Source organism: Lathyrus oleraceus, chromosome 7 (assembly GCF_024323335.1).
Source record: "Lathyrus oleraceus cultivar Zhongwan6 chromosome 7, CAAS_Psat_ZW6_1.0, whole genome shotgun sequence".
Taxonomy (NCBI): Eukaryota; Viridiplantae; Streptophyta; class Magnoliopsida; order Fabales; family Fabaceae; genus Lathyrus; species Lathyrus oleraceus.
The window spans coordinates 66295451-66310134 of record NC_066585.1 but is presented as its reverse complement, the minus strand read 5'-3'; the positions used below and the strand labels follow the sequence as shown (position 1 = coordinate 66310134).

Below are 14684 nucleotides of genomic sequence, written 5' to 3'. Positions count from 1 at the left end.
TTATTAATTTAAAAAAAAACAATGAGGGAAGCATCTGGAGTTGGAATTTTTTTTTAAAAAACCAAATTTAAAGATGTATCTTCAAAATATCTCACTTCAGACATGATCAAATGTGTAAGGTATTTATTACAAATGACCATATATCTCCGTCTTACATTTGTGTATTTCAATGCCACAAAACTCTCACTTCAATTTTTTATACATACGGATATGCATCTCTTATCAAAAGAATAGTCATCTTCGTCTCAATTGTGTGTGGAAAAAATACATCAAAAAATGTATCTATGTTGAGGATATTTTAATATTTTTGCAATAGTGTAGAATAACTCCTAGAGCAACTCTATTTCAATCCGAAAAACTCTTCACTTTCTAAATAGATATATTGAAAAACACCTAAAAAGCATTATAAATGAATACCACTTCAGCTGAATCAAAGAAAAGAATGAGGGTAATTAAATTTTTGAATATGGAGTGTATCGAAGTTTGAAGAGGTGGGAGAGAATTTTAAAAACAAATTAAAAACTATATAATTTTAAAATCAACCATAATATTAAACTCATTTATAAATACAAATTAAAATTGCTTTAACAGTTATATAGTTTCTTATTAAAATAGTTTTTTAAAACGGGACCATTAATGTAATTCATTTGTAAATCTTAAATACCCATAATCAAAATAACCACATTATAATGTCCCCTTAAAACAACTCAACTCAATTGTATAGGATCAATTTGTTTAAGTTTTAAAAAAATAAATTTTCTTCTTTTTTAGAAAATGGATTAAAAAAAATATTTTTCAAAATATTATAAGTTTTTCTAAATTTATTTTTTATAAATTAAAAGATTGAATTATTCATTCTATAACATAAATATACATTATTGAGATCAAAATCATAATTTTTTCAAAAAAATTATATCTTAAAAATAATTTTTATAAAAAGTTATTTAAAACAGCTTTAAAATTAAGTGATTTTTTGAAAATTTAATATCCAAAAAAAAATTCGATAAAATAATAAAATACCTAAAATAACATTTTAAAAATAACTATCCTAACCAAATTTTAATTTAAAGCTTTTATGAAAAGTTTTTTTTTTAAATTTTTTTATACTAAAATATATAACACTATAAAAATCGAGCCATACATTTCTTGAAAGCGTGGCCTGAAAACTTATGCTTTCATAACATCACCTCCAGGTGAGGAGGATACTTAGTATCCTTGAACCATATAATAAACATTGGATATAAATATACAATACTACAATTGATAATAACATTGGATATAAATGCATAATACCACAGTTGTTAGATAGCACAGTAAAGGATAACATAGTTTACAACAAAAGGATTTTGTAACCTAATAAAGTACAGTCATAGATTATAACCCGAAACCAGTCACAAAAATAAGAGTTTACCTTCTCTGAAAATTATTATTGAACTGGGAATATTGTTGTTGTGGATCAACTCCGGGACAACTTTGCAGGCTCATAGATGGGAATGAAGAGCTCACTGATGATTGCTGCCCTGGCAATTGCTGCCCTGGTGTGGACTTCACTCCTGTATCAAAGTGAAATGAGAAATCACTTTGAGAAAAACTGGAAGATCCAAAATCTGGCAACGCTGATACATCGTCTCTTCCACTTTGACAGTCGGAAGGTTCCTGGGTACCTCCTTGAATTCCTAAATTTTCCTCAACTGGAATCACACCTGTAAGGGTCTTAAATGCAAATTCTAGGCATGGATCTGACCAAGTATTCATAAAAGACTCGCAGAACTGTAATTCAGTATTGTTATGGTTTAAGGTTTCAGTTTGAAAAGGCGGTGGTTGCTCCGATGTACCAAATTCACCCTCATCAACCTGGTCATTTTTCTTTAATTGCTCTTCTTGTTTTTGCGGGTATGCATTAGTTCTAGAATGATCCAGAAGTTGGGTCGTATTTTCAGCTTCAACAAATGGAGGTTCTTCAAACAAATTCCTTATCATTTCACTTTCATAACTATGAGATTCTCCAACGTTAGATGAGGAGCTAGTCCTCAACACAGGTTCCAAATTCCCTATTATGTTGCCTTCATGACTCTGAGATTCTCCGTTGGTAAACTTAGGCATATTTTTGTCAGATGTGGAGCTAGTCCTCAACTCAGGTTGCCTAAGAAGAAGCTCTGAAGACTCGCCATCCATAGGCATATTTTTGTCAGATGTTGAGCTAGTCCTCAACTCAGGTTGCCTAAGCAGAAGCTCTGAAGACTCGCCATCCATATTTTTGCCACATGTCGAGCTTGTCATCAACTCAGGTTGCCCAAGCAGCAGCTTTGAAGATTCGCCAGCCATATCAAGCTCTTTATTGTTTAGAGATTCATTTGAGTTGTCATGAGTTTTTCCATTAATGCTGGTTGTTACTCTCCCATGCAACTCATTATTTGGCGGGTCACCAACACCAGGAGACGACTCTTTTAAAATCTCTGCAGCAGAATCAACAGGCAAAGCACCAGTAAGAGTCTTGAATGCAAATTCTAGGCATGGGTCTGACCAAGATTCATCAAATGGCAAGGTAAGCTCTGGCTTTGATCTATCATCACTAATATTTTCAGCTTCAGCTTTCTCCAATTGTTGTTCCTTGTGAACAGTTTGGTCATCACATGATTTACCGCTCTTTCTTGATGATTTTCCTAGCATTTCTGTTTTCAAACTGTCAGACACATGAGGAGTAAGCTTGGCTTCTTCCCCAGCATGGACATGGTCAGATGCTCCATTAGTTAAAAGTACAGATGGAGTGGCTGCTGCTTTGCTTGATTTTTTACTTGAATATTCAAGAGCTTTATCGGAAGGTTTGGCCTCCGGTTCAACGCCAGCAAGTCGCTTTGACAACCGCATAGGGACTTTGACCTCTTTGACCTCTTTCTTTCTCTTGGATTTATTTGACTGCACTGAAGCATTTTTGTCCCTGCCTCTTGTAACATTGTCAAGCAAATTGCTTTGACTGTCCTTGCTTCTTCTGGTAACATTGTCAATCAATGTTTTTTGAGTATCAGTTTCATGTATAGTGGGTCCATTATCAACTGAATTGTTTTGATTTTGAATATCAGTTTCATGTATAGTGGGTCCATTATCAACTGAATTGTTTTGATTTTGAATATCAGTTTCATGTACAGTAGTGGGTCCATTATCGACTGAATTGTTTTGACTGTCCCTGCTGCTTCCCGTGACAGTGTCAAAAGTAGGTTTTTGAATATCAGTTTCAGGGACTGAAGACGGTCCTTTATCAACAGAATTATCAACTGGTGGTAACACACCCGTGAGGGTATTGATTGCATAATCCAAACATGGGTCAGACCAAGAGTAGTGGAATGCAAAGGACAGCTGAGGTTCTGATTTATCGTCATCCACTTCAAGTGTTTCCAATTGATTGTCTGCAGCAGGTAGGACTAAAGGAGTTTTTCTTCTTTTATTTTGCGACTCTCCAGTTAATGGTGCATGATCTGGCCCGCTCTCACTTAGCTGAGATTCAGCTATGACTTCTTTAGACCTTTTGCTTTCAGATCCAGCCAATCGTTTTGAAGCCCGACAAGGAATGTGGGGCTCTTTCTTCTTACTAAATTTGTTTGAGTTGGTACGAGTGGTTATCGTGTTCATTGCCTTTGGTTGCTCAATTTCTGGGACACCATTGAGATGCTGAGATGATTTTTCCATGTCAGCGGCTAGAGTGGTTCTGTTTTTTCTCAAGTTTCTTTTTGGAACTATAGGAGTCTGATCATTGAGAACATTGTCAGCCAACTTAACAGGTTCTTGCCCTTTCATTGAGCTGTTAACATCAGGCAATTCTAAGCTTTCAGCTGGATCTTTGGCTGCAGTAAAAAGTTGAAATACATAGAAGCAGGTATTTAGTATAACTGGCATATTCTTCACCCCTAAGTTGGTTGAGCTCGAAAAAATTAACCAGTCACTAAAATATAATTCATTTATGGTTTTTCTTACCAACAGATATCTTCTGCCTGGGTGTAGACTGCTTGGGTTTCTGTCTTTTGGCAGCAGGCTAATTTGAACAGAAACATAACAAGAAAAAAAAATTATTCACAGTCGTAATTCTAAAATGCAAGCATAGAACATTATTGATCAGAAAATCCACAGTATATGGCATGCTTGTGGTCAGTTAACTAATGCCAATGAAAATCTGTAAAGGATATTATTCAGTTGGCATATCTTAATAAAGAAAATCATCAGCAGTAATAAAAAAAGATTCATATCATCTTTGAATTTTAGTCTCAAGTCCTGTAACTGATGAATCCCTAGATTTTTTTTGACAAAATTGCATCAGAGGTCCTTTATCTTAATTTTTTATATCAATGTAGTTCTTTTTCTTTTTTCATGACAAGTTAGTCTTTCTTTCATGTAAATTATTGGTCTTATCTGTTTAAAAACCTTAACAAAATTGGATCGAATCTCATGATCCTTCCATGTTTGTTACCAAAAGTCTTACTTGATCATTCATATAAGTAAATTACATTTCAATCCATCAAAATAACATCTAAGTTGAATCAAAATTATAGCTACAACCCCAGAATCATCAAAGTAACATCAAAATAACATGATTTTTTCAGTTTTAGCTAAGATTGTGGTCTCTTTGTCATGTAAACACAAATATGTAACAAAAGTGGATGGGAAATGAAGGTTGATCCAACACTGTAAACGTTTTCAGCATAATTAACTAACATGGCTTGTGAAAAACAAATATATCGGACTAAATTGATACGAAAAACTACTGTGTTTCTTAATACTTGTCATTCTGGGACATTGTTGGGTTACCAAGGAATAGCTTATTTGATAAAAGTGTTCTTATTATACCCTCATCTCTCACTTCTCCTCCACTTCATCAATTTAACATATCTCCTCATTAAAGTCTCAAAAGAAAGTGAGCTCTTCAATAAAAGTAATCTGCTCCCTTAACTTTTTCAACTGCTACTTTCTCCTCTATTCTCTCTCTTGAAACGTTTGAATTTCACGCTCACATCGCAGAAGTTTTCCAACACCAAATTGCGAACTGTAAATACTGGTATATATTCCTAACTTGAACTGTTTTTTTCCCGAATCATTATGCATAACTGATAGTTTACGTGATTATAAATTCTATTGGATTGAAGTAGCACTCCCATTTTTTTTTATGTTTAGCCATAGACTCCTCACCCTTTATAACTTGCTCATGTACTAGAGAGAAGATAATTCAGTGCCCTTCAAATTTATATTTATGCCCACCATGTGTCATTAATTTCATTTTGGGAATAAATACATATTTTGGGAGTCGACGTATGACTATAAATTCATCTTCAAACTTTTCAACCATTCAATCATCATTTTATGGAAAATGTGAAAGATGATTAATGAGAGATAAGGGTAGAATTGACAAAAATGTAACCTTAAACTATCAAAATGGCAAGTTAAAGGATCGCAAAAAAAAAATTAAAAACCACAAGTATTAGGGAATGGAGGAGGGAGTACGATAAAAGACCCTGGTGCAAATTTGTCAATCTTTCAACAGTTGGAGTCATAAGTTCATAATTAATGACTCAATAAAAGCAGCAATAAAGAGTTACTACTGATATACAAAGAAGTCTTACAGTTGAGTTGTCTTCATCTTGATTTTGTCTTCTACTTGGTTTCATAGCACATTTGTCTATATCTCCAGATTCAAGATAACGCAGTACATCCTTCTTGGAATGGAATACATATCCACTCGCTGGATCAATATATAACTGTTGGAAGTGCAATCCGATCATAATTTGTTTAAGCATCAAAACTTTATAAAACTGTAACTATAACAGATGATACTACAAACCACAGTCATTTGCAACTCACACTATATTAGGTAAATATCCATCTTATTAATTTCTCAATAAAGACCTCTTTTTTGGAAGAAAGAGGACAGTAAATCATGAACTTAAGCTGAGCATAAAAAGAAATTTCATACCCAATCTTTCCTTCTGTTCTTCCTAATCTTTGCTTCTTTAATCCATCCAGGGGGTAGATCCTCTTCAGTGGACTTCTCGCCCGCAACCTAGAGTATAACAAAACCAAATATTACATACTTGAAAACAAATTTATGAAGACAGCCAGCAACTTCTAATAATAGTTAATGGATTAAATACAAGTTCCTCCAACAATCAATATATGATCTATCAAATGTTATTTACAAACCTTCTGCTCATGTTTTTCCATAAAAATACGGATGCATTAGAATTGCACTAATAGTGCACAACCAAAATAAACAAAAATCACAAAAACATAGCACATAAATGTGAGGCCATAAGCTGAGGAGACCATTTTTCTTAAGAACAGCATTTTCATGGGAGGTCGCATTAATGTTTTAATCTATAACACTTTTGTAATAATTTGTGTACTTACAAGTTATTTTTGTGACATGATCGATTCTTCAGAACAAATCCAGTAAACAAAATACCCATCATAAAATTCTAAGGTGATTGTGGATCCGTGCCAGACACAATTATAAACTTCTAATTATGAGATGTCATAGAATATGATAATGAACAATGATAAGAAAGGATCTGCCTATTTGATTGTGAAGTTCATTAATAACTAACAGAAAAATGATAGATGTACAAACATTGTTTGGAGAGTGCATGCTAGTGAATTTCTCTCCGTCCTTGCTTCCAGAATCCGTGTTGATGTATTCTTCTTCCTCCTTGCTTGGAGAATGCATGTTAATACATTTCTCTTCCTCTTTACTTGGAGAATGTTGGTTATTGTTGGTGCGCTTCTTCTTCTCTTTGTTTAGAGAATGCTTGTTAATGCAATTCTCCTCCTCCTTGTTTGGAGAATGTTTGTCCGTGCATTTCTCCTCCTCCTTGCTTGGAGAATGCTTGCTAGTGTCTTTCTTCTTCTTCGAAGAGCAGTTGCTGGCCTTTGTAGTTTCAAGATGACGTAGTACCTCGGGTTTGGAATAGAATTTATATATATTCAATGGATCAATGTAGATCTGAAACAAGACAACAGTTTTGTTGTGAGTGGTAAGTTACGTTATTATGTTATTATGTTCACGTTCACAAATACATAACATTCTCATCCAAAACATTTGAAGAGTAAATTTTACTCTGCCCTTTTCAACAATAACTAATTATTGAAGAGGATAAGTACTAAACAGGACAGCACTATCATGTAGTAATTAATATGCATGAAGAGTTGGTATTAAATCAAGAGAAAAAAAATCACCAAGTAGTAAAATATCACATTCACATGTTCACATCTATTGAGGAGTGTAGCTTCTACCATTGAATACAAACATTGCAAACTAATGTGAGCACAGTCTCAAAAGATATGACCCAAAATCCGGCTCACCAATTTAGGACAACCGCTCCCAAGCCATACACATGGGAAGAACAAAATTACAATTAATAGTAATGTGTTACCATAAGGTAAAGTCACGAATATTATGATGAATAAAATTTTAGATTTCCAAAATAGAAGTTTTCTACAGACAGTCGCACACAAAATTTAGTCCCGATTCAAGGCCAAAAACTTAGAACTGTAGACTTAGAAGGTCAGACATACATTAATGAAATGGTTGCTTTCTGATTGACAACAAGCTTGTATTCAAGGAAGGAATGATAAAAACAATTAACTACAGAAAACTGGAAAAAAGTTGGTCTAATTAAAGTTTCAAATGGTCAACAACAACAATTATATCAACCACCTTATATGAAGATCCCATAGCCGGACCACTTTTTCGGGTTTGAACTTTAATGTCCCAGCCATCAGGCAACCATTCAGGACGTTCATCAGCTTTCTCTGCAGTCTGAAATTATTGCACATCAACAAAGCAACAAGTATTAAAGACATTAGCTAATTAAGAGAAGAAAACAAAAAAGTCTACAAAATTTATCAAATGATATTGACAAACTTTCAGCTCATTTTTTTCCATAAAAATACAGATGCATTAGAATTGCACTAAAAGCGCACAACCCAAGTAAAGAAAAATCACAAAACACGGAAAATTTCAGTGACACGGGCACATAATTGTGAAGCCTTAAGCTGAGATGGCCATTTTTTTTAAGAATGGCATTTTTATAAGAGGTCTAATTTTCTATGTTTTAATCTATAACACTTTCATAATCATGTTAGTAGTTACAATTATTTTCATGACATGGTCCTTTCCTCTGAACAAATCCAGTAAACAAAAACACTCACCATTAAATTCTAGGGTGATTATGGTTTCGTGCCAGACACAATTATAAACTTCTAATTATGAGATGTCATAGAATAGGATAATGAACAATGATAAGAAAGGATCTGCCAATTTGATGGTGAAGTTCATTAATAACTATCAAGAAGAACGGATATACAAACATTTTTTGGAGAGTGCATGCTAGCTAATTTCTTTCCCCCCTTGCTTGTAGAATGCATGTTAATGCATTTCTCTTCCTCTTTACTTGAAGAATGTTGGTTACTGTTAGTGCGCTTCTGCTTCTCTTTGTTAGGAAATTGCTTGTCGATACTTTTCTCCTCCTCCTCCTCCTCCTTGCTTGGAGATTGCTTGCTAGTGCCTTTCTTCTTCTTGGAAGAGCAGTTGCTGTCCTTTGTAGTTTCAAGATGTCGCAGTACCTCAGGTTTGGAATAGAATTTATGTATATTCAATGGATCAACGTAGCACTGAAACAAGACAAGAGTTTTATTGTGAGTGGTAAGTTACATTATAATGTTCACATATACAGAACATTTACATTCAAAACATTTAAAAGAAGTAACTTTTGCTTTGCCCTTTTCAACAATAACCAATATGTAACTAATTATTTTAGAGGATAGGTACTAAACAGAACAACACTGTCATGGAAACTGGAAAGAAGTTGGTCTTATTAAAATTTGCTAATGGTCAAAAACAACAACAGTTATATCAAACAAAATAATCTATTAACCACCTTATATGCAGATCCCACAGCCGGACCACTTTTTCGGGTTCGGACTTCAATATTCCAGCCATCCGGCAACCAATCAGGACGTTCATCCGCTTTCTCTGCAGTCTGAAATTATTGAACAACAAAGTAACAAGTATGAAATCCATTAGCAAAGTAAGAGAAGAAAACAAAAAGTCTTCAAAATGTATACTCACCTCTTGTTTAGAATTGTGTTTTGTGCCACTGGTTCCTGCAGATTTTCCGACGCCCGATTTTCCCATTCTCATAAAGGCAGGTTATGCTGTCAAATACAAAACAAAGATTTAAACAATCAAACCTCAAAGCATCTCCTTTGTTTTGCTATTCCAATAATACATTCCCTCTTTTACAAAACATGCATTCTAACTTGTGCTCATAAGCAAAAGCAGGTAAGCAAAAATCACATGCAACAAACAAACAATGAAGAAAGACATCTCTACATCAAACGAGATTCAACTCCCATGACTAATTAACACTCTCTCTACCAAACACAGTTTACAAAACAAACAAACACCTTAAATAAACCAACTCATTCTCCAATAAAATTAGGGTCAACTTAGTCAAAATCGGAAAGAACTTCAAAAATCTATGAACTAGATTTCCTCACCATGACTGAACATGAATCAATCCACTCCCTTTTCATAAAACAAGAAAAAAATCAAAAACAACAACACACTTCTCCGAGCAACGACAGATCACAAACAAAAAAAATTATTAAATAAAATAATACATCAACAATAGAAATGAATCTAGAGAAACAGTAAACAAATGCATGGATTCGAACTTAAATCTCATTCAACCTCATCAATTTACTTCATCATCTACTTTCCTAAACAAATCAAAACCATAATGAGAAAACAACATCAACAATAATTGAAGGCTACAACAGTGTTAATCAAAAAAAAAACATCAAAAAACATATTAAGAGTAAAACAGAAAATAATCTAGAAATCAGGTCATCGATGAGCGAGTAGTTACCCTAATTTAGCAGTATTTTCATGGAGGAAGAAATGAATTTCAGGATCGGTTTTGAGAGAGAGAAAGAAGAAAAGCTGTGAGCTAAAGAGAGTAGAAAGATTAGTCTTCGATTTGATTATTATACTACTATGAGTATTTATTTATTTATTTATATATTTATTATTTACTAAATGTTTTTTCTGTGATTCCACGAATGAGGGTCTTAACCCACGTGTTTAGATTAAAATGAAACACTGCATGGCAATTATTACTTTTTTGCCCCTTAGGGAAATTAATTTAATAAATAATGTTATAATTGGCATGCACTCACATGTCAATTTATCATAATCATTAAATTTTTACTTGTATTTAAGTTTTATCTTAATCATATAATTTTATGAATAGTAGTTGTAATGCATTGAATAAAATATTTTAGACTGATAGGACATAACAATTACGTAATCTTTTAATAAATATGTGAATTGAGTTAAAGATTTTGCAGTGGGTTAGGTCAGTTAATTGCTGTAACACGCATCTCGCTCTTCATGTAGCAACCGTTGGTTTCAATGTACTACATGATTGCCTTTTCAAGAATGAGAGTATCTATGCTGTTGGTGAGTAAATTACTATTTTGTTAAAGTAACTTTCTGTTTGAGTTGTTTTTTTAAGGAAAAGTAATACTGCTGTTGTTTGTTTCAAACAAAAAAAAAAGTAAGTACTATTGTTTTTGGTACACTTGTTGATGGAGTACTATTAATAAACTCTCCATTTTTTCTCAGAAAAAAAATCTAGTAAAACCGGAGCGGAGCTTGAAGGGTTCATTTTAAGTGGAGTGGAAATATATAGGGTCTTTATGGTAAATTTGTAAATTAGAGTTAAAAGTGATCAGTGCCTAGAAACATGGATTTTTGTCGCTGCAATATAGATCTCCGAAGAGGAAGATGTTTGATAATTGAGAGAGAGAAAAAATTGGGATTTTTCAACAGGTTCTTACAAGCATAGAAAACATAGTCTTTGTGAATTTTATTAGAATAAGTTTAAAACGTGTCATTTCAATTAAAAATAATAGTGCTATGATTTTGCAATGTAAATGAAAAAAAATTATTAAATAAACTAAAAACAATTAACTAGTGTTTTTGAAGAGGAATTGTTTTACATATTATAAATCTTATATAACTAGAATTATATAACTATAATGTAAATCTTATAATAAATTGCAATACAATCCTTCTTCAAGTATATTTTTATTTTGAACACTTTATAAATTATTGTTTATTTTTTTATTCAAATTTATTGTAATATTTCACAAATGTTGACTATTTTTAAATTCAAAAATTAAATTCACTTGTATATTTTCTTGTCATTTTGAATCACATTCAAGATTATTAATTGTTAATAATTATATATATATATATAATATATATATATATATATTATATATATATATATATATATATATATATATATATATATATATATATATATATATATATATATATACACGCGTGTGTGTAAAGGGTTCATAAGATACTATGTGGAGGCAGATGATATGACATCTTTGTTGAATGTAGTTCTAATTCAAGTTATTTACTTTGAATTTGGGTTAGTATATATAAACTCAAAGTTAGTTACATTTGTAACACAATTGAGACTTTGAGATTTAGAAATTGATTTGGTTACATCTCTCTCTCTATAATTCTCTAAAAATTCTTTCATCTTCTTCCTCTTGTGCAACAATTGAGGTTCAGTGTTAACTCCAATAATTGGTATTCAGAGCGTCTGTTTTGATTCACAAGGAAACACTAGTGTATGTTAGGTGTGTGATTGATTATGTTCCTCAAAATTGTTTTGAAGATCGGAATTGAAGAGAATCACAGATTTTGATTCTCGTGGACTGGGAAACACGAATGTTGGTGAGAACCGAGCGATTTGCACAAGAGCAAAGATGAATGATGGAAACGGTAACTTGAATACAGAGCTTCTATTATTAAACAGAAATAATTGGAATTAGTGGTCGATTCATATGCGTGTGTTGTTTGGCGCTTAAGATATTCTTGATCTCATCAATGTCGATTACACGCTGATTGCATAAAATGAAACATAAGCGCAAAGAAATATGCAACATGAAATAAGGAATGAGGATCAGAAGACGTTGTTATATATCCATCAGTGTGTGGATACAAAAGGTGTTTGAGAAGATTGTTGACTCGACGAAGGCAAAGGCGATGTGGAATACACTTGTGTGGTGCTATGGTGGTGACACATTAGTGAAGAAAGTAATGTTGCAGACCCTCTGCAAGCAGTATGAGAATCTTAGCATAAAGAACAGTGGAAATGTGCCTAATTACATCTCCAGAGTAATTATGGTCACAAATGAGATGAAGTCTTATGGAGAAACGTTCTCTGAACAAGTAATTATTGAAAACTTACTAAGATTACTTACTTCTTAGTTTGATTATATAGTTGTAGTCATGTAACACTCTAAAGACACCAGCACCATGAGAATTAAAGAGTTTCAAAGTAGTTTATAGGCATAAGAGTTGCGGCTGACTGAAAGAAAATGTGAAACAGAGACAGAACAAGCTTTGAGAGCTCTGACTCTAAAAGCTTCTTTTGTCAAGAAAAACTAGAAACAAGCATGGCTAGAGAACAAAAAAAGAATGATGGTGGTGCTCAAAAGTCAAAACTCTCCAATTCAGATGAGAAGAAACATATGAATGTTAAGAAGGGAAAGGAGAAGTTTGATAAGAGAAAGGTTCATAGTTACATCTGCAACAAGTTTGGTCATTTTGATGTTGATTATTGGTCAAACAAGGTTAGCAGGGGTGAATAAGTCAACATAGCCAGAGGAGACTCTGGTGATGAACATATGTTATTGATGACATCTGAGAATGTAGGTGGAACAATGGTAAACCGGTGGTATATGGACATTGGCTGCTCAAATCACCTAACTAGAAACAAGTAATGGCTGGTTGATTTTGACTCTGGTAGAAAGACAAAGATCATATGTATTGATGATGAGTATCTAAGTGCTGAAGGAATAGGAAATGTCAGAGTGAAATTGAACAATGGCAAACTTGTATTGGTTAAGGATGTATGGTATGTTCCTAGCATGAATAGTAATCGGATGAGTGTAGGTCAGTTGCTTGAAAAATGTTTTTCAATGACCATGAAGGACAAACTCTTGAAGTTGTATGATTGTAATCATAAGTTGATTATGCAGTCTGAATTGGGAAGAAATGGGACATTTAAAATTAATGTTGCAACAACAAACACTCAATTCCTTATTGCGAGAAGTGTTGAAGGGGAAAGTGAGTTATGGCACGAGAGATTGGGGCATCTGAACTGCAAAAGCTCAGAGCATCTGAGTTCAAAGAAACGAGTACATGGAATTCCAAAGATTGTGGCACCATAGAAATCATGTGATATATGCATGAGAGGCAAGCAACCAATATCTCAATTCTCATCAGAAATGCCTCAAAGAACAACTCATGTTTTAAGTGTGGTGCATTCTGATGCATGTGGGTCATTTAAGGTGTATCCACTTGGAGGAAACAAGTACTTTGTGTCATTTGTGGATGATTTCACAAGAATGATATGGGTAGCACTCATAAAGTTCAAATACGAGGTGTTTGTTGAGTTCAAGAAATTCAAAGTGAAGGTTGAAAACTAAAGTGGACAAAGGTTGGAGATCTTCAAAACCAATGGTGGAGGTAATTCCAACTTAATGAAGTTTAAGAAGTTATGTGATGAGAATGTAATTGAGCATGAGGTGACTACTCTATACACTCCATAGCATAATGGTCTTACTAAAAGGACAAACAGAACTTTGCTTGACATAACAAGTAGCATGTTGAAAGAAAAGAATTTACCTCATATATTGTAGGTAAAGCAATTATCACATCAACATATATGTTCAACAGATGTTCAACAAGGAAGTTTGGGGAATTGGTTCCTACTAAGAAGTGGACTGGTATAAAGCAAATTGTGATTTATTTCAAGGTGTTTGGTTATGTATGTTATAAACATATACCAGATGTTACTAGAAGGAAACTAGATGACAAAAGCAGAGTCATGTTGCTTATAAGTTGCCATTGTACATGTGAATATATGCTCTATTTACCAATCACCAAAGATGTCATAGTGAAAGAATCAGAAATATGGGATTGAAACAAGTTTCAATCCAACTAGAGTCTGATTTTGACTCTGAAAATGAGTCTGACTTTTAAGATGAGTCTGACTCTAAAGGTGAGTCTGACTTTGATGGTGATCTTGGCTCTAAAAATGGCTATGAATCTGAAGGTGATCCCACCTCTGAAGGTAATCCAACCTCTTAAGATAATCCAGCCTCTAGAGGTAGACCTTCTGAAGGTGGCCCTGCCTCTGATGGTGGATTTGCTTATGAAAAATAACTTATGTAGTTTTAGAGGCCATAAAGAATTAGATAGTACCAAGGAGACTTGCAAACTTTGAGTTGCTTCATGATACTGATATTGACTCTGAATGAGAGGTCATATAGTGTGCCATGATGGTAGAATATGAACCTGTCAGCATCAATGAGGCATTCAAGAAGAAGGTGTGGGTGAACTACATGAAGGAAGAACTTGAGGCAATTGAAAGAAACAAGACATGAGAATTGACTATTCCATCTAAGAACAAGAAAGCCATCAATGTGTGATGGGTTTTAAAGATACAATTGAAGCTATATGGTTCAATTTCCAAGAATAAAGCAAGGTTAGTAGTTGTAGGATTCCTACAAAAGTCTGGTTTAGACTACTTTGAAGTGTTTGCACT

General features: G+C 33.4%; 1 protein-coding gene across 1 annotated transcript; it reads right to left on the bottom strand.

The window, feature by feature from the left end:
* Positions 1-1247: 1247 nt before the first annotated feature.
* Positions 1248-10073, bottom strand: LOC127107950 (uncharacterized). Its single transcript, XM_051045302.1, has 10 exons — positions 9912-10073; positions 9110-9195; positions 8919-9020; positions 8350-8652; positions 7697-7798; positions 6611-6982; positions 5957-6043; positions 5607-5741; positions 3970-4027; positions 1248-3839 (listed from the first exon to the last, which is right to left on the bottom strand). Exons 2-10 carry the CDS (start codon positions 9179-9181, stop codon positions 1408-1410), a joined length of 3663 nt encoding a protein of 1220 aa, XP_050901259.1. The 5' UTR covers positions 9182-9195; positions 9912-10073; the 3' UTR covers positions 1248-1407.
* Positions 10074-14684: the final 4611 nt, after the last annotated feature.